The 18,900-nt window shown below is 40.1% G+C and overlaps 1 protein-coding gene across 1 annotated transcript; it reads left to right on the top strand.

Moving 5' to 3' along the window:
* Positions 1-17: 17 nt before the first annotated feature.
* znf710b (zinc finger protein 710b) lies at positions 18-16,156 on the top strand. The gene is given in 6 exon segments (XM_036586444.1): positions 18-259; positions 2,887-4,419; positions 14,211-14,402; positions 14,714-14,885; positions 14,970-15,080; positions 15,083-16,156. Coding segments are annotated over 6 exon segments (2,082 nt in total). The 5' UTR covers positions 18-214; the 3' UTR covers positions 15,112-16,156.
* Positions 16,157-18,900: the final 2,744 nt, after the last annotated feature.

Here is an 18,900-nt window from a genome sequence, read left to right as displayed (position 1 = left end):
AAGCACATAGGAGAGAGAGTCTGACAGAAGGGGAGGGGAGAGAGAGAGGAAAAAAGAGCTCACAGAAAGAACAGAGAGGGAGAACAACAACACACAGAAAAGGGAAAGAGGGAGTGTGTGTGTTTGTGTGTTGTTAGAGCCAGTGTAGCTACAGACAACAGTAGAGTGTGAAGAGCAGGACGGCCAGAAGGTGACTGTGAACCTCTGCTTCAGGATGAGATCTCTGAAACATCTCAAACCCCAAACCAAGAAGAATGTGGTGAGTTCCTTATACTGCACGTAGGAAACCCTCATAGAGCATAATCTGGCTGTGTGCGTGTACTCTTTATTGTGTAATGTAAAGGATTGTTCTCTTGGAAGACACTGAATTGACCTATTTTAATGATAGAATTACAGGCACTATGTTGTTTAAAAAAAAAAAGTCTTTTAATGTGTTTGGTTCACCAGTCTGTGTTTTCGTGTTCTTCACCCTCTGATTTACTTTCTCATCTAATGTTTCATTTTGTCTTTTTCCCTCCCTTTTTGTCTGTTTCTATTTATCTTTCTCTCTGTCTGTCTCTCCTTTTCTCTCTCACTCTCACCCACTCTCTTGCTCACTCAGTGTCTGCCCCTCCCTCCCCCTATCTCTATTTCTCTCACTCGCTCACTCAGCCCCCCCCCTCGTTCTCTCTATCACTTCTGCACTCTGTCGCTCTTCCTTTCTTACACTTTTTCCATCTTCATCATTTTTGGTCTTTCACTGTCATTTTCCCTATTTAATTTTTAGTATTACCTACCTAGTATTTTTGACAAGGTTTGCATAAGGTATTAATAAAGTTTGAGATCATTCTTTAGTTCTTAAACTTCTCATAAAAAGTGAAGACAGTCGGAATATAAAAAGCAAGGAATGTACTTTGTAGAGGACTCAGGAGAAGTTAGCAGGTGTTTTGGCAATGAAAAGGTTAACATATTGGCAAAAGTAGAAAGGATATATATCTGTCTTTACAGTCTGGTTTTCTGTAACAATGTGCAGTGGGGTTCAGTTAAATTAACTGATTGAACTAGGTCTTAATCTTCAATTCTGTCTCAAATATGCACTATATGGACAAAAGTATTGGGACACATCTCTTAATCATTGAATTAAGCTGTTTGAAACTGTGTGGCGGGAGCTTCATGGCATCGGTTTTCATGGCCAGAGCAGCTGAACGCAACTTTATATTACCAAGCACAATACCAAGCATTGGATGGAGTGGAGTGGCAGTGTGGTCCACTGCTCCACACTGCCACTGGACTGTGGAGTAGTGGAAACGTATTCTGTGGAGTGACAAATCACGTTTCTCTATCTGGCAGTCTGATGAATGAGTCTGAGTTGAATGTTACTTGCCTGACTGCATTGTGCCAACTGTAAAGTGTGGTGGAGGAAAGATAATGCTTTGGGGTTGTTTTTTCAAGAGTTGGTCTAGGCACCTTAGTTCCAGTGAGGGAAATCTCAATGCTTCAGCATACCGAGACATTTTGCTTAATTTTATACTTCCAACTTTGTGGGAATAGTTTGGGGAAGGCACTTTTTGTTTCAGCATGACTGAGCCCCAGTGCACAAAGCAAGGTCAGTAAAGTCATGGTTAGGTGAGGTTGGTGTGGCACAGAGCCCTGACCTCAACACCATCGAATACCTGTAGGGTGAACTAGAACAAAGAGTGCGAGCCAGCCCCTCTCATCCAACATCAGTGTCGGACCTCACAAATGTTCTTCTGGAAGAATGGGCAAATATTCCCAGACACACACTCCAAAATCTTGTAGAAAGCCTTCCCAGAAGAGTGGAAGCTGTTATAGCTGCAAAAGGGATGACCGACCTGATGTAACCTAATGCAGTTAAATGCTGGTGCATTATTTGGTGATTAATCATAAAATTAAAGTACTGTTAATCTGAATCATTCCACAAGATTATGCCAAATGGACATGATAATTTGATGTTATATGTCAAGAAAGTACTACTTTTGGCCTCATTAGTTTCAGTTACAGAAAAAAAAAACTATTTCAGTAACCATATTTATTTCTTGGAGGAAAAGTTACACTGAGAAGTACAACACCATCATACTGAGCTTGTGACAGAGGGGAATATTTTTGGCAAAACTGGTTGTGAAGGTTAACTTTCCAATGTAAGTTTTCTGCTGTGAATTATGTAAATAACACTTCTTAGCAAATAGTTTTTGCTTATACACTGCATCAAATATTGTAGACTCAAGTGGCACTCTGTTCATGGAGTGACTCATCCCAGTATGATATTGGAACTACAACTGATAAGTTGCACCCCATATTTGCTCATGCATCTACTGCCGAATGTATAGACAATAGTAGGCATTAATATTCTACTCTACTCTGTGAACAGATGACTGTAAGTCAGTGTACATAAGAGCATCTGCTAAATATGTAAATATTTACAGTAATTGGCATTTCTGATTAAACTGTGTAATAAAAATTAATCGATACGATACTGCCCTGAGATGGACTGGCGACCTGTCCAGGGTGTATCCTGCCTTCCGCCCAATGACAGCTGGGATAGGCTCCAGCACCCCACCGCGACCCAGAAGGATAAGCGGTTTAGATGATGGATGGATGGATGGATGGATGGATACGATACTTTTTACAGTTTTACGCTAAGCTTTTGCTTACTTTAAATATACATTTATACATATGAAGAGTTTTGTTCAAAAATGTGTTACAGACTACTTTTTTATAAAATATGCTCTTGATAGTGGTAGGTAATTAAGAGCCATAATTTAAGGTAGTGTAGGACCTCAGTTTTACACCACTGATGTGAGTTAAATATTCAGCAAACACTGAAATCCAGCATGTTTGCTCTCAGCTGAATTTTTATTTGAACATGTTTGTGTGTGTATGTTGCAGGAGGAGAAGACCCAGCGGCTGGTCAGATGTTACTCTGAGGCTATGCACCAGCAAATGGATGTGGGGACACAGACAGACCCTGTAGTGGTATTGTCTTTGGCACAGGCTGCTGTACTGGGCCTCATATCTCAGAATGAGGTCTTTGGTGCCACCATTGCCCCGAATGGTTTCTACACTGGAGATCCCAAAGAGTCACCTGCTCCACCTAGTGAGCGGATGGACTATGAGTATGCTGAGCAGCTTATTGGTGCTAACGGTGACTACTTAGGCGTGAACCTCGGTGAGGACAACCACATGCATCCAAGTTGTGCTGAACGAAGGTGGCAGGGGCCATCTGAGAATGGCAAGACCCCCACAGGGCACCTAGATGTAGGTTCACATGTCAAAGGTGAGTCTGTAACCCCAGGGCTCCCATCCTGCAACCACATGATGAACAGCATGATACCTAGAGAGAGCATGCAGATGATGGATCCCTCTGGCTACCGGGTTGCCCCCAAACCTCATGCTAACAATTGCTGCGCCACCTGCGTCCGGGAACTCAAGAGCACACACCCACCATCTGACCACCACACTCATTCTCACCCTCACTCTCACCCGCATGCACCTCATGAGGTTCCTCCCCGCGACAGAAACCACACACAGGAGAAGGGAGGAGTTGACGAGGTCCCAGAGGAAGGGGATGATGGAAGGATGGGGAAAGCCGGAGGTGGAGGGGAGGAGATCAGCAGCTACTTCCAGGCTAGTGACGTTGGCTATGAGGGTGGTGATATGGATGGGGTAGGGGACTTTGATGAGAGCAGCCAGGGCATGTTTTGGGGTGAGCATGTGGAAGGGGAAGCACCACGGGGCCGCCGTATTGACCGTTTGGACATCAACATCCAGATTAACGAGTCATATTGCGTGGATGTAGGTGAGGGCTTGAAGCGCTGGAAATGCCGTATGTGTGAAAAGTCTTACACTTCCAAGTACAACCTAGTTACACACATACTAGGTCACAATGGCATCAAGCCACACGCCTGTCCACACTGTGGCAAGCTCTTCAAGCAGCCCAGCCACCTGCAGACACACCTCCTGACACACCAGGGCACTCGGCCACACAAGTGCACTGTCTGCAAGAAGGGTTTCACCCAGACGAGCCACCTAAAACGGCACATGCTACAACACTCAGACGTGAAGCCCTACAGTTGCCGCTTCTGTCGCCGTGGCTTTGCCTACCCCAGTGAGCTGCGAGCCCATGAGGTCAAGCATGAACGTGGCCGCTGCCATGTCTGTTCGCACTGTGGCATGGAGTTCCCCACCTATGCCCACCTCAAGCGCCACCAGGTCAGCCACCAAGGACCAGCCACTTTCCAGTGTGGCCAGTGCAGTAAGGCCTTTGCCTACCGCAGTCAGCTGCAAAACCACATGCTGAAACACCAGACCCAGCGCTCCTTTTCTTGCAGCCAGTGCGGCCTGCAGTTCCTGCAGCTACACCAACTCCGCCAACACTCGCTCACGCACAAAGTGCTCAAGCCTCAGGCACGTGCCTCCAAGGTACAGAAAGGCTATGTTGTTATGTGTGTTTGTGTGGCTTTATGAATCTGTGTCTGTTTGAAAGCTGACTGTGGAATATGTAAATGGAACTCATATACAAATTTTTATGGAATGTAGGATTTAAAAAATTTTAATTTCCTGCACCCACATAACATCCAGCTATATTCCATTTTAAGCATGGGAGCTCATAAGTAGGACCCAACTTTAATCTGTGGTGGAAAATTATCCGCAACAAGATATCCAAACATTTTTACACAATTCTCAGATCTTCTAAGTTGCCACTTTTGAGCAAGGCATTTAACCCTCTTTGCTCCAGGGGATCTGTATCATGGGTGATTCAGCGCTGTGACCCCAGCTATTTTAAGCTGGGATATGCAAAGAAAAGAATTTTGTTGTACTGTATAAATTGTAGTGTATAAATATAATGACAATTATGGTAATTAACTTCTAGGAGGACTTAAAACTAGATGTTGTAACATTGCTGTGATTATTTGATTGCATTCAGCCATGAGAACATTACTGAGGTCTGGTAGTGATGCTGGATGATTAGTTCAGTATAACAAACACTATCTAATGCATCCATAGGTATTTGTGCTCCATCACTTAGAGAACTATAGTTGGGCATTATAAGCATCTCTTTCTGTTGATATTGCTTTCTGTGGAAATTGTACAAGCTGTTTGTGCACACCCTAATGTTTTTCTATGTTTTTTCCACTTTTTTGACATTGAATGAGATCGTTAGTTTGATTTTAGATCAGACAAGACTTACAGTTACAGTTACACAGGGAAAGCTCAAAATGCCTGTGCTTTTTTATACGGTTCAGTAACAATGATGTACTGATCACAATTTTTGACCGTAGAACATAATGTACTATGGGCTTTAGAGAGAAATTTCGTTAGTGTCTGCATGACTTTCGAACTGAATTGATTTAAGCATACAATTTCTGTTTAAAGTGTTTTTATTTGAAAAGTGGGAGGTGGTCTCCATGTACCTCATTAAATTACACCCATGGCCTAAGAGCAAAAAAGCAATTGCCCTATTTGTTGCAAAATGTGTCAGTTTACTGAACATTTACTGAACAATCACTGCAACCAACTGCCTCCTCCAGGTACTAATGAGGTTCATGTCCCCATGGAGAAATATTAGTTCACTCCTTCATGCAGAATTGTTTTGATTCAGTGACAGTGTTTTTTTTTATTTGAACTGCAATCTTTAGGTCTTGCCACATCATCTCAGAGTTCTCTACAAGACCAAAGTCCACTTTCATTTTGTGGGCAAATGGACTTGCCCTTGTGCTCTAACATTTTCCAATGCTTAGCAGAATATGTAAACCCTTTTGCAGTGAGATGTCAGGCAGGCGCTGATACAGCCTCAAACCATGGCACATCCCTCACCGTGCTTGACTGTTAGTTTGATTTTGCCTTATGAATAAAGTGTTTTGTTTTTTGCCAGACATAATGGGAAACATTGGTAAGAAAGCTGGATAAACCCTAATCTTTCAATAGAAGATTTTCAGGACTCATATTCTGGCTAACTTGAAATTACTATTAATGTTTTCCCCAGTCCAGATGTGGTTTCCATTTTGCTACTGTGCCATAATTCCATGTTTGAAGTTGGGTCAAACAGCCAAGAAAAATAGGAATAAAACTACAAATAAAGGAATAAAATTATTTGATTAAAGTTCTGTGATTTTTTTTTTTTTTTTACTGAAACTCATGGGCTTTTGTACTCTCGATAATTTCTAGGGTTGCACCGATACTGTATCAAGATTGCAGCTAGGGCTGGGTGATAAAACGATAACGATAATTATCGCAATATAACTTTCCTCATAAATTTTCAATATAATACACCATTCTCACACTTCCACGTTCTAGCGAAAGCCCTGGTGGCGTTTTCTACTGCAAGGAAAGTGACACTACTCTGCTGTCGCCAGGAAAGGGCACACTTCTGAGTTTTTCGACATGATTAGAGAGGGAGGGGGCGACGAGTAAAATGAATCGCAAAATATACTATAGTAATGTCTGAAACGTGGAGTTATACATTCTCTGTTTGAGTGGAGCAACCGGTGATGTGTTCTCCTGTGACCAAGTGCGAGTGACAAGATCAGTGCCGTAACTGTACTGTCCTAAAGTGAACTCACCTCTCTCCGTACATCCTAACAAGCTTTAGCAGCGTTAAATCACATCTGCTCCACACAACTAAAGTGCTGTTGCAGCACTCGGACAGTGAAGTTTAAGTATTAGTGCATTCCCAAGCAACGAAAGTGAAAGAAAGAAGTGGGTTCATGTAAGTTACAGCCCTGAGTTAAATGCAAGTAAACTGAGGAAGCTGTGAGGCATTGGAAAGCGGGAGAACGTTATCTTTCCAGGCTGTCTTTTTTAGCAGCTGGCTAACTTGAATTGGTGATCCATCACTCGCACAACACCGCAAACTGATGATACTGTAGACCAGACAAGACACAAAAGCACCGTTTTCAGTTTAAACGTACCTAAAAAGTAGACTCCGTTTGTCTGGTGTTATATATATTGCGGTTCACCCCTCAAATTGCTATAGAGAAATCCAGACGTCTGCTAGCTGGTGTTTGAATACTGTGATATGCTCTGATATGAATATGGATGTGGTAGGAGTGACGGCAGTAAGGCGGTGTGATCCATCACTGACCTACCGAGCCAGCTAATGTTTGCTGTTCATGCTAAGTTGATGTTGTTGAGAAACTAAACAGTTTAGTACTGTTGTTGGCCACTTGTTCAGTGTTTGTAATGGGATAGCATAGCACTCGTCACCAGACAGCTAAAAATAATCTGTTTTTCTTTCTTAAATTATGACTATTACAAAAACAAACAAAAACAGCTAATCAGAAACTTTCTCCCACTATCCCATGACAGATTTGTAAAATGTTCCACTGTTTGGCGAGCGTTTGTCATGTTCTAACTATAAAGGACAGTTTAAAACAGCAACTCAAACCACTCAGGAGCAAAAATCAGCCTTCAAACTTAAAAGAAATAATGATTTGACATTTATTGTGATATGTATTGATATCGAACGATATGAATTTTGGTTATCGTGATTAAATTATCGCCCAGCTCTAAATGCAGCTGATAATACCAGTAGATCTTTACCTGAACAGCTGTGCCAGGCTTCTGTCAGTAATAACTTATCTCCCACTGGCTGTGTTTACATGCAAAGATTTTTGCCAATCCGATTAAATACATTGCAATTGCAGATTAAGACTGAGGTGTTTATATGCACACTCTATTAAACAATCTGATGCAAAATCTTCATTTACATGCACGCTACAAGTAATCCGATTGAAAATGATGCGCATACGTGGAGTACCACTTAGAGTAAACGTTAACATGACAGCGAACATCACATGAGATTCAGTCAGAGTGAGATGAGTTTTCAGTTGGCACTTTTGTGTTTTTAATAACTTTAAAAATATGTCAGACTCAGGAAAACGTACCTCACATGTGCTTATTAAAGAATGGCGAGAGGAAGACGTCATGTTCTGAGACACATAAGCTGGACGCCCATCCCACCGACGTCTTTTAAAGCTCAGAGCATAAACTTCGTCTCCTCTGCAGACCACTTTCTGCTCCTGCCATGTTGAACGTTATAAACTTTTGCCAGAGCCAGTTTATGAGTTCTCTGCTTTTGCTGTGACGCGAATGCACATACGCAGAACGTACTTCCACATTCCAATTGGAAATGTAATCGGATACAGGCGTTTACAGCTATTATTCTTCTATTTAACGGATTATTTACAGGTTTACCCACCTCGTTCAATCGGATAGAAATTGTATTCCGAATGGCCTCAATTGGACTAGTCTATTCCAATTGAAGTGTATACATGGACGTATTCTATTCTGATTGAGAGATTAGTCGGATTATTAATGGATTATTAGGCTGCATGTAAACGTGGCTACTGTCTGGTCAGTTACAGTTGTCCAGGTTGCTAATGAGCGAGCAGACCTTAGAGAGAGATATGAGAAGAACCAGTATCTTGGGGTAATGAAAGCCTTTAGTCTTTAGCATAAGCAGCCTGCTAGTCGGGTGAGAGGGCCCACTAGCTCCGTCTGAGGTGCACCTCCTTTGGTCAGCTGTATCAGGCAGCAGCGTGGTTTTGTGGCCTGTGTTTGATTTAAGCCAGGAAATCAGTTGAAAACATCAGGTGCTGACAGTGTTAATGACTGTAAGAATTGTGTAAGTGTATGGGACAAGTGTATTGAGAAATCTGGACGTGAAATAACATTCACATTCGTGCCAAGCCAGAGAAGCTACTGCGTGTACTACTACGTACTACTATGGTGTGTGTGTGTGTGTGTGTGTGTGTGTGTGTGTGTGTTTGGTGGGGTGTGTAGGTTTATCTATGGTGTGTGTGTGTGTGTAGGTTTATCTATGGTGTGTGTGTGTGTGTGTGTGTGTGGGTGTGTGTGTGTGTGTGTGTGTACGTATATGTGTATACAATGCATTCGGAAAGTCTTCAGACCCTTTCACTTTTTTCACATTTTGTTATGTTGTGGCCTTGTGCTAAAATAAAAAATATTCAAGTTTCCCCCCATCAATCTGCACTCACTACCCCTTAATGTCAAAGTAAAAACAGAATTTTAGAAATTTTTGCAAATTTATTAAAAAGGAAAAACTAAAAATTTGCATGTACACAAGTTTTCAGACCCTTCGCCATGACGTAAAATTTAGCTCTGGGGCCTCCCTTTTCACTTGATCATATATTTGATATGTTTCTACACCTTGATTGGAGTCCACCTGTGGTAAATCCAGTTGATTGGACATGATTTGGAAAGATACACACCTGTCTATATAAGGTCTCACAGCTGAAAATGCATATCAGAGCAAAAAACAGGCCATCAGGAGGAAAGAACTGCCTGTAAAGCTCAGCAACAGGATTGTGTGGAGAAGGCTACAAAAACATTTCTGCTGCACTGAAAGTTCCCAAGAGCACAGTGGCCTCCATAATTCTTCAATGGAAGAAGTTTGGAACAACCAGGACTCACCACCCCACCAAACTAAGTAATCAGGGGAGAAAGGCCTTGGTAAGAGAGGTGACCAAGAACCCAATGGTCACTCTGGCTCCAAAGATCCTGTGTGCAGATGGGAGAAGCTCACATAAGGTCAACCATCACTGCAGCACTCACCCAATCTGGGCCAGGCAGAAGCTTCTCCTCAGTAAAAGACACATGAAAGCCAACCTGGAATTTGTAAGCATCTAAAGGACTCTTAGACTGGAAGAAACAAGATTCTCTGGTCTGATGAAACCAAGACTGAACTTTATGGCCTCAGTTCTAAGCGTCCTTTCTGGAGGAAACCGGGCACTGCTCATTACCTGCCCAATACCATCCCTACAGTGAAGCATGGCGGTGGCAGCATCATGCTGTGGGGTTGTTTTTCAGCAGCTGGGACAGGGAGACTGTTAGGGTTGAGGGAAAGCGGAATGGAGCAAAGTACAGAGATATTCTTAATGAAAATCTGATCCAGAGCACCTCAGACTAGGTCGAAGGTTCACCTTCCATCAACAGAGTGACCCTAAGCACATAGCCAATATAACACAGGAGTGTCTTAGAGACAACTCTGTGAATGTCCTTGAGTGGCCCAGCCAGAGCTCTGACTTGAACCTGATCAAACATCTCTGGAGAGACCTGAAAATAACTGTGCACTGACGGTCCTATCCAACCTGCCAGAGCTTGAGAAGATCTGCAGAGAAGAATGGCAGAAAATGTGTGCAAACCTTGTGGCATCATACCAAAGAAGACTGGAGGCTGTAATCGCTGCCAAAGCTGCGTCAACTATGTACAGAGTAAAGGGTCTGAACACTTACAATAAAATTTCAAAAATTTCGAAAATTCTGTTCTGTTCTTTTTGTCATTATGGGGTAAGTGCATATCGATGGGGAAAAATTTGAATTTTTTTTATTTTAGCACAAGGCCGCAACATAACAAACGGTGGAAAAATGAAAAGACTTCCCAAATGCATTGTATGTTTGTGTGTGTATATATATATATATATATATATATAAATATATATACAACCCCATTTCCAAAAAAGTTGGGATGCTGTGCAGAATGTAAATAAAAATAGAATGCAATGATATGCAAATAATGTAAACCATATTTTTAAAGGAAAATACTACAAAGACAACATATCAAATGTTGAAATTGAGAAATTTTGTTTTTTGAAAAATATATGCCCATTTTGAATTTGATGCCAACAACATGTTCCAAAAAAGTTGGGATGGGGCATGTTTACCTCTGTGTTTCATCACCTCTTTTTTTAACAACACTCTGTAAGCATTTGGGACCTAAGGAGACCAACTGCTATAGTATTGAAGGTGAAATTTTTCCCATTTATATTTGAATATATTTGAATATATTTATTTATATATGATTTCAGCTGCTCAACATTTAATAATGTGCCAAATGTTTTCTGAGGACGCAGTGTCCATGATTTCCAAAAATAATTTCAAATGTTGATTTGTTGGACTACAAGACAATTTTCCACCTCCCCTCAGTCCATTTTAAATGAGCTTGGGCCCAGAGAAGGCGGCGGTGTTTCTGGATCCTGTTTATATATGGTTTCTTCTTTGTGTTTTAGAGTTTTACCTTGCATTTGTGGATGCAATGATGAAATGTTTTCACAGACAGTGGTTTTTAGAAGTGATTTCCACTACAGAATCATGTCCGTTTTTAATGCAGTGCTGCCTGAGGGCCCAAAGATCATGGCCAGCATATATGGTTTTTGGCCTTGTCCCTTGCATACAGAGATTTCTCCAGAGTCTCTGAATCTTTTAATGATATTATGTACCGTGGATGATGAAAAATAGCAAAAGTGTTTTGCTATTTTATGTTGAGAAACATTATTTTTGAATTGTCGCACTATTTGATTGTCCAGTTTTTCACAGACTGGTGAGCTCCTCCCCATCTTTACTTCTGAAGCCTCTCTGGGATGCTTTTTTATACCTAATCACATTACTGACGTGTTGCCAATTAACCACCAGGTGTTTTTTTAGCATGAAACAAATTTACCAGCCTTTTGTTGTCCCTGTCCCAATTTTTTGGAATGTGTTGTTGGCATCAAATTTAAAATGGGCATATATTTTTCAAAACCAATAAAATTTCTCATTTGCAATATTTGACTTGTCATTGTACTATTTTTAATTAAATATAGTGGTTAAATGATTTGCATATAATTACATTTGTTTTTATTTACATTTTGCACAGCATCCCAGGTTTTTTGGAAATGGGTTTGTACATACACACACACACACACACACACACGCACATATATATATATATATGTATATATATGTGTGTGTGTGTGTGTGTGTGTGTGTGTATCACCAGGTAAATGCCATTCATTCACACTTATTATGAACACAGCTCTGAAATACAACCCCATTTCTAACACAGTTGAGACGCTGTGCAAAATGTAAATATTGCGCTGTGGTCTAAAGACCACTCGGGTTGTTATCAGTGCACAGTTCAAAAGCCAGTATTCATGATGATATAGGGGTGCATTAGAGCACATGGCATGGGTGACGTTCACATCTGTGAAGGCACCATTAATGCTTAATGATATATACGTATTTTGTCAACATATGCTATCATCCAGACGATGTCTTTTTCAGGGAAGGCCTTGATTATTTCAGCAAGACAATGTCAAAGCACCTTCTGCATGTTTTACAGCAGCATTGCTCTGTATTAAAAGAGTCTGGGTGCTAAACTGGCCGGCCTGCAGTCCAGAACTGTCACCCACTGAGAACATTTGCCACTTTATGAAATGAAAAATACGACAATTAAGCCCCTGAACTGTTGAGCAGCTGAAGTCCTATATCAAACAAGAATGGGAAAACATTTCACTTTCAAACTTTCTCAGTTCCCAAACGATTACAGAGTGCTGTTAAAAGAAGAGGTAATGAAACACAGTGGTAAACATGCCCCCGTCCCAACTTATTTGGAACGATTTGATATGTTGTCTGTGTAGTATTTTCCTTCAAAAATATGATTTACATGATTTGCACATCATTGCATTCTATTTTTATTTACATTCTGCACAGCGTCCCAACTTTTTTGGAAATGGGGTTGTATTTAAAAAGTGGAATTGTATAAAGATCAGGGCTCATAAGCTACATTAGTTAGTGGCTGATGCTTAAGGATCAGTTATTGGAAGGGAAATAAGTGGTATCAGTGTATCCCTAACAATTTCAAGAATTAATTTGTTTTCTTAACCAGGCGTTCTACCCATCTTCCTGTGCCACATCTTTACCATGTTGTTGTTTGCAATGTCATTTCTCCAAATAGGTGTGCAATTCACAAATATACTGTCTGATTGGCTGTTGTGCTGCCATTATGATTAACCCTTTGTGCTGCATGCAATGTCTTTTGTATTTTGGTTTAAATTAGATTAGAACAAATAACAAATATTGATCAAAGTTTAATATCCTATGCTTATGGTCATTAGTGAGGAAACCTTTGTGATTGCAGATGATAGACACTAAGAATAAGAAAAAAGGTGTGCCATTAGGTCATTTTATTGTAAGGGTCCAAATCAGTGATCTGTGATAGCTGCTTTTAAAATTACACTTCTTGACCACTAGGTTGTTTTATTTTAAGGGTCCAAATCAGTAATATTTGGGAAAGTTGCTGTCTTCTTTACCACTAACAACTTACACCATCACTTACAGATTAGTTTGCTAGTGAAAGTAATTATTGTTTTCACACTTGATTGCATGTTTAATTACAGCAGGCGCCTGCTAGCTGACGTAACACAATTGGAGCTTAGCGGTTTCCTCCAAGCACATTCAACAAAAAGCGGTAGCTGGCTTCTCATGACTCAGATGAAGCTTATGCTAGCCTTCGCCCTCTTAGTGCTGGTGGTATCGTGTGATTGGGGGAGTGATAACTAGTGGGTGGAATTGGATATGACTAAACTGGAATTGTGTAATGACTAAAGAAATATTAAATGAAGCAAAAAGAATTTCTGTTTTAGATTATTTAATGTAGACACTCTTTGCTCACTGGTATTCTCTCAATTAACTATTAAATGGGGAGGGTCAAGGTTAGTTCAAAACTATATTTTTAGATTTTAAATTTTTACTTTGAAAATTAATATGGAAATATATATGTGCTTAAGGACTTTAACTTTCAAACACCAAGGAAGAAGCATGTAAGAATGGTTTTAATATTATGAAAAGGTGATTAGGTTTTCCCCAAATTTTTGACTGGACATCCAAACCGGATATAGAATTAGAATTGCAAGATTATTAGGTTGTATCATTGTTGTAATTGGTAATGGGGATAGCCTTTCATTACATCCCTACCTACCTCTCTGTTGTCACTCCATTCGCTTTTCTTTTTTTCTTAATCGCCACCTTTCTTCCTCCCTCACTACTTGTACTCACACTCCCACCCTTACTAAGGAAAAACTTCACTTCAGTTTCATCTTCCATATCAGCCACATTTGTCTGGATAAAAAGCATTGTAGCGTATTGAGTGCAGGAAACTTATGTAAACAGTGGTTTACTAATGGATCGCTCATGCCGAAAAACAGGTAATCATTGTTATAAGCATAACTGATAACAACAGACACTGGTCTGAGCTTAACCTCACATCCTATGCTTTTGGGCCTTAAATTTCAATCCTATGAAATATTATTCAGTAATTCCGTAGAAAACAGTGTGAACTTACTTAGTAGTTCTTAGGTTCTAGGCCTTTAAAGGGTTAAATCAAGATCTGATAACACTGAGATCTGATTGGTGTTTCTTCCTGTTGATCATCAGGGAATGAAGGGATTCAAGTGTGATGTATGTGCTCGAGAATTCACATTGTCTGCAAACTTGAAGAGACATATGCTGATCCATGCCAGTGTCCGGCCCTTCCAGTGTCACGTCTGCTTTAAGTCCTTTGTCCAAAAGCAGACCCTCAAAACCCACATGATCGTCCACCTTCCTGTGAAACCTTTCAAGTGCAAGGTCAGACTCCAGAAGACACAACCACCCAAATCAAACTGATGTTATGTAAACAAACTGATCAATCATGGCACTGTGTGACTCCAACTCACTTAGAATCACTTGCTTCTGTTTTGAAGGATATGGTAAATACACAACTATTTACAAGCAACATTCCTTATTGCTTTTGTAGTATTTGGCAGAGATGCAAATATATCGTAGTTTGTTACTCTTTAGCAGTAGGTCCTTAGTTCTTTATATCTAGGTAAAAAAATCAAGCCAGAATCTTATACATCACTTGTTCATTTTTAAGTTTGTTAATTTGTGTGTTACAGGTCTGTGGGAAATCATTTAACCGAATGTACAACCTCCTGGGTCACATGCATCTGCATGCTGGCAGCAAACCTTTCAAGTGTGCATACTGCTCTAGCCGATTCAACCTGAAGGGGAACCTCAGCCGACACATGAAGGTCAAACATGGCATGGATGTCTCCCCAGATGGACAAGGTGAACAAGATCTAAGAAACAATTTTCAACCACAAGTTTCATTTTCGAATTTGGTTTTATGTTTGTTTTTTATTTGTTTGTCAGATGCTCCACCAGATCTGGAACCTCATGAGGACTATGAGGAGGAAAACTTCAACTTTGCCACCCCCGAGCATATGGATAATAATGATGCGCCTAATCTCACCAAGCTCTCCGAGGTGGCCATCCAGGAGCTGGACTACTATAACTTTGGAAAGGATGTGTCTAGCTACAACACGCCTTGAACAATATTTGAATTAGACTCAAGTTGAAGTACTGTTGATTAACAGATGACCTGGGCTGGCTCTTATCAACCAGAGGCTGACTGAGTTGTTCCTCCATGAGAATGAAGACTTATATTTTAGGATTGATGGGAGGGTGGCCTTCTCAGACTCACTCTCATGGTGTAACTACTCTGCTCCTTTTTCATAAAAACAGACTTTGCTAAGAGTCTCTTAAAAAGTTACAGAGTCTGAGTCTTTTTGAAAGTTCACCAGTGTACTTCCGTACATTGTAGATTATTATGACTACATACAAAACAGACACTAGATAATCAGCTGTAGATGTGTTTATAAACACTCCGAAATTGTTGCGGGTGCATGCCACCTTGTGGCCTTCATTTCTGCAGCACATCCCAACATACTCAAGAATCAGCCGAACTAATCACTTAAATTGCCACAACCATCAGCAATCATTAACATTGCCTTCACTTATAAATGCTCATATAAATGCACCAGAAGACTCTTAGGTGAAAAAAGTAATAATAATGTATCTGTATATAAATATATACACACACTAGGCCAATTTTCTGCTCAGTAGAGCAGTGTAGTATGGTGTATGAATGGAATTCTGTCTGAGTATGTTGTGGTGAGTGTGGATATTTACAAACTTGGGAGTGGATATTTGGGCCCCCGTACCAAAGCTACTGCTCTCTGTGTGGTACACAACTATGTGCCACTCACCCTAAAGCTCCATTAATGTCTCCAGAACTGAATTTAACATCATCAGAAATCTTTAGTTTAACAACCACATATTTTGTGAAGAATAATTGTTCCTTTATATTGATTTCCTATTTATTTTGCACTTTTGATGAAAATATCCTTTAAGAAAAACCTCATTTCATGACTGACATTGCGAGCCCTGGTAATTCCCTCTCCAAGGAAATAGGTCTGTGTCACATCCTTTGTATGCTGTTCCTTAAGGCAAAGTTGAAAGTGTGTAGGTTCTTTAAATAAACCATTTTTGAAGTGCAATCATTTCCTTACTGTTTAGTTAGCCACATAAGTTTCATCCAGCTTGTTCAATTCATAATACTTCTATTAAGTTTTAAACCGAGTTGAACAATTAGTATTTTTAACGGAAAACAAGAATAAGTGAGTTTTTTTCTGTGTTTGTCAAGTATGTTTGTACAGTATAGAATACTGGAAAGTACAGAATATTTAAAAATTGTTATGTACAGTGTGGCAAATTGACATGCAGTCCACCCAATTGTAGCGTGTAGTGAATGTCAATGTTAACAGCCACTTTTTGAAAATAAGTTATTACTACTATTAATAATAGGATAACTTGGGGAAGAAGCCATCCCCCTATTTTTTCAAGCTATCAGGCAATAATTAATGTTTAACCCAAGACAGCACATAAAAGCTTTGAATATTCATTTTATAAAATATAGAAACAATTAATTCTAATAACGGGTGAAATAATACAGCAGTGAGTAATTGTATTCGAGTGCGACTTCAGTAGAACTTTTTCCTTTATCTTACTGTATAAGAAGCTTTATTTAGCTTTTTTTAACTGTTCCAGGTGAAGATAACAAACAGGTTCATGACCAATACATAACCAGAGTGTAACCAAAATAATGTTTTGATGTGTTGCATGCTATTTTTAGAAATATTAATTTGCAATATTACATTTATTTGCCAGTGTAACGTTAGCTGGCTTGGAAGCTATAATGCTAACGTTAGCACCATTCACACATTCACATGTATGCTAGCAAGGGGTTTTAGCTCATATTTTTGCTCCCTCAAAAGGAAATGTGCATTTTTCTTGACTCCCCACATGATTCGGAGAAACTGTAGACATTTGTGGGAGAGTTTGGGTAAGCAGAATTACTTTAGGGCCTGTCCACACGTATCCAGATACTTTTGAAAATGTTCTTTTTCTGTGTTTTGGCCTCCTGTCCACACAAAAACTGTGGTAAAACCATTGAAAACGCTCTCCATGATGGACATTTGAGAATATTCAGTCTTCAGTATGTTTTGTGGACAAGCAAAGCACAGTTTTTTTTAAATGGCAGATGTACCTCAGTTATTACTGAATTTCACTCCATTTCAGATTTAACATTATTTACTCATCCACTGGAATACAGGCTAATTCCAAAAGATTCATCCGATTTCAAAATGATTTATTTCACTTGTAAATCATTACAGAACAATGCAGTAAATTGTAAATGGTTTAAGTGAACATAAAGTTTGTTCACTTAATTTTACAAGTGCTCAATATGAAACTCCTCCAGCTATAGATACATAGATAGATCCAAATTTGTCATTGCTCAGTAAATGTACAAGGCAACAAAATGCAGATAAATATATCTATAAAATATATAACTATATTAACAACATATACACAATTACACATATTTCTATGAATGTGATATATACATATAGCCTGGGGTACAAACTGATTCATTAGTTCTCTAGTGTTTGAATTATTCTATTTAGGTACTGTCACTTTAAGAACCATGAGTTAGAAAGACTTGCACAATCGTGTCCGAGAGACAACTTATTCTTTTAGAATTATTAGGATTGTTGAAACATCTGATTGAGTATTCAGAATGTCAACCACAGATTTCCCTAGCTTGATGGGTTAGGTGGATGGACTAGAGAGAGAGAAGGAGGAGGAGAGAGGGGAAGACGGCAGGAAAAATGAGAGGAGACGGCATCGAGAAAAATGAAAATAAAAGTTTAGGAGTTTAGGTGAGCTGTAGCGTTTTTCAAACTCTTTTCTTTTGTAAAAGAGCTTTAGATGAAGGCTGTGAGCGATGTAACTCTCTCTGAAGAGACATATTTCCACGTGAGTTATGGCCGTTTTGAGCACTTAGCGAGCCAGAACTAACAACTGTTGATGCTGGTTTTTATGTGCTTGTGGACTGGTTTCTTGCAAAGTGAAAGTGTGGCTCGTTGTGCATGGACTAGCTTGTTTCCGCTTAAACAAGCTGATCCTCCAACCCAGAAGCAAGGTCAGATAGACCCCACAGCGACCGGAAAGCTGTGTGGGCCCTCTGATTAAGATTTTCACGTTCGCCGCTGCGCTGCTCAACCCTGAGAAGAAAGGGAGTTTACTCCTCACCGCACCTCGAATGCTTCGTCCTCCCGCCGCCACTGAACTGTAAGTTCTACCAGAAAGACGCCAGAGACTAACCTGAAGGAAGGAAAATGGTTTAATCTTAATAATATTTAACAATTCAATAGATAACAATTTTTGTAAGTTAAAGTCCTTGGCACGGGCCCCGTCGTCGGCCCAGGTCTTCAAATGCGCAGAGCCTCGCAGATCCTGCCGTACAGGGACGGCAGGGAGCCTACCCCCTGAGCAACCGGGCGGGGACAAACTGGTGGCGGCGGGGAGGAAGGAGGGGAACGACGTTACGTCAGCATCTGAAAGCAGCAAGGCAGGTGTGTAAGTCGAGCCATTTTAAAAACAGGTGGAAGCTTGTGATTGGTCAGAGTATAAGTGACGTAGCATTGGAGTTTCCCTGGCAGAACTTGCACTAAAGCTTTAATTTCTACCAAAAAGATTCCAGAGACAAACGTGAAGGAAGGAAAATAGTTTAATCTTAATAATATTTAACAATTCTATAGATAACAATTTTTGTAAGTTAAAGTCCCTATACGGCTCTACACGTTTGAAGACCTGGGTCGACGATGGAGCCGCGCCAAGAACTTTTACTTACAAAAACTGTTATCTATAGAATTTTTTTTATGTAAACATTAGATAGAAG

The sequence above is a fragment of the Colossoma macropomum genome, unplaced genomic scaffold (genome assembly GCF_904425465.1).
Source record: "Colossoma macropomum unplaced genomic scaffold, Colossoma_macropomum, whole genome shotgun sequence".
Taxonomy (NCBI): domain Eukaryota; kingdom Metazoa; phylum Chordata; class Actinopteri; order Characiformes; family Serrasalmidae; genus Colossoma; species Colossoma macropomum.
This window is presented reverse-complemented; position numbering and strand designations above follow the sequence as displayed.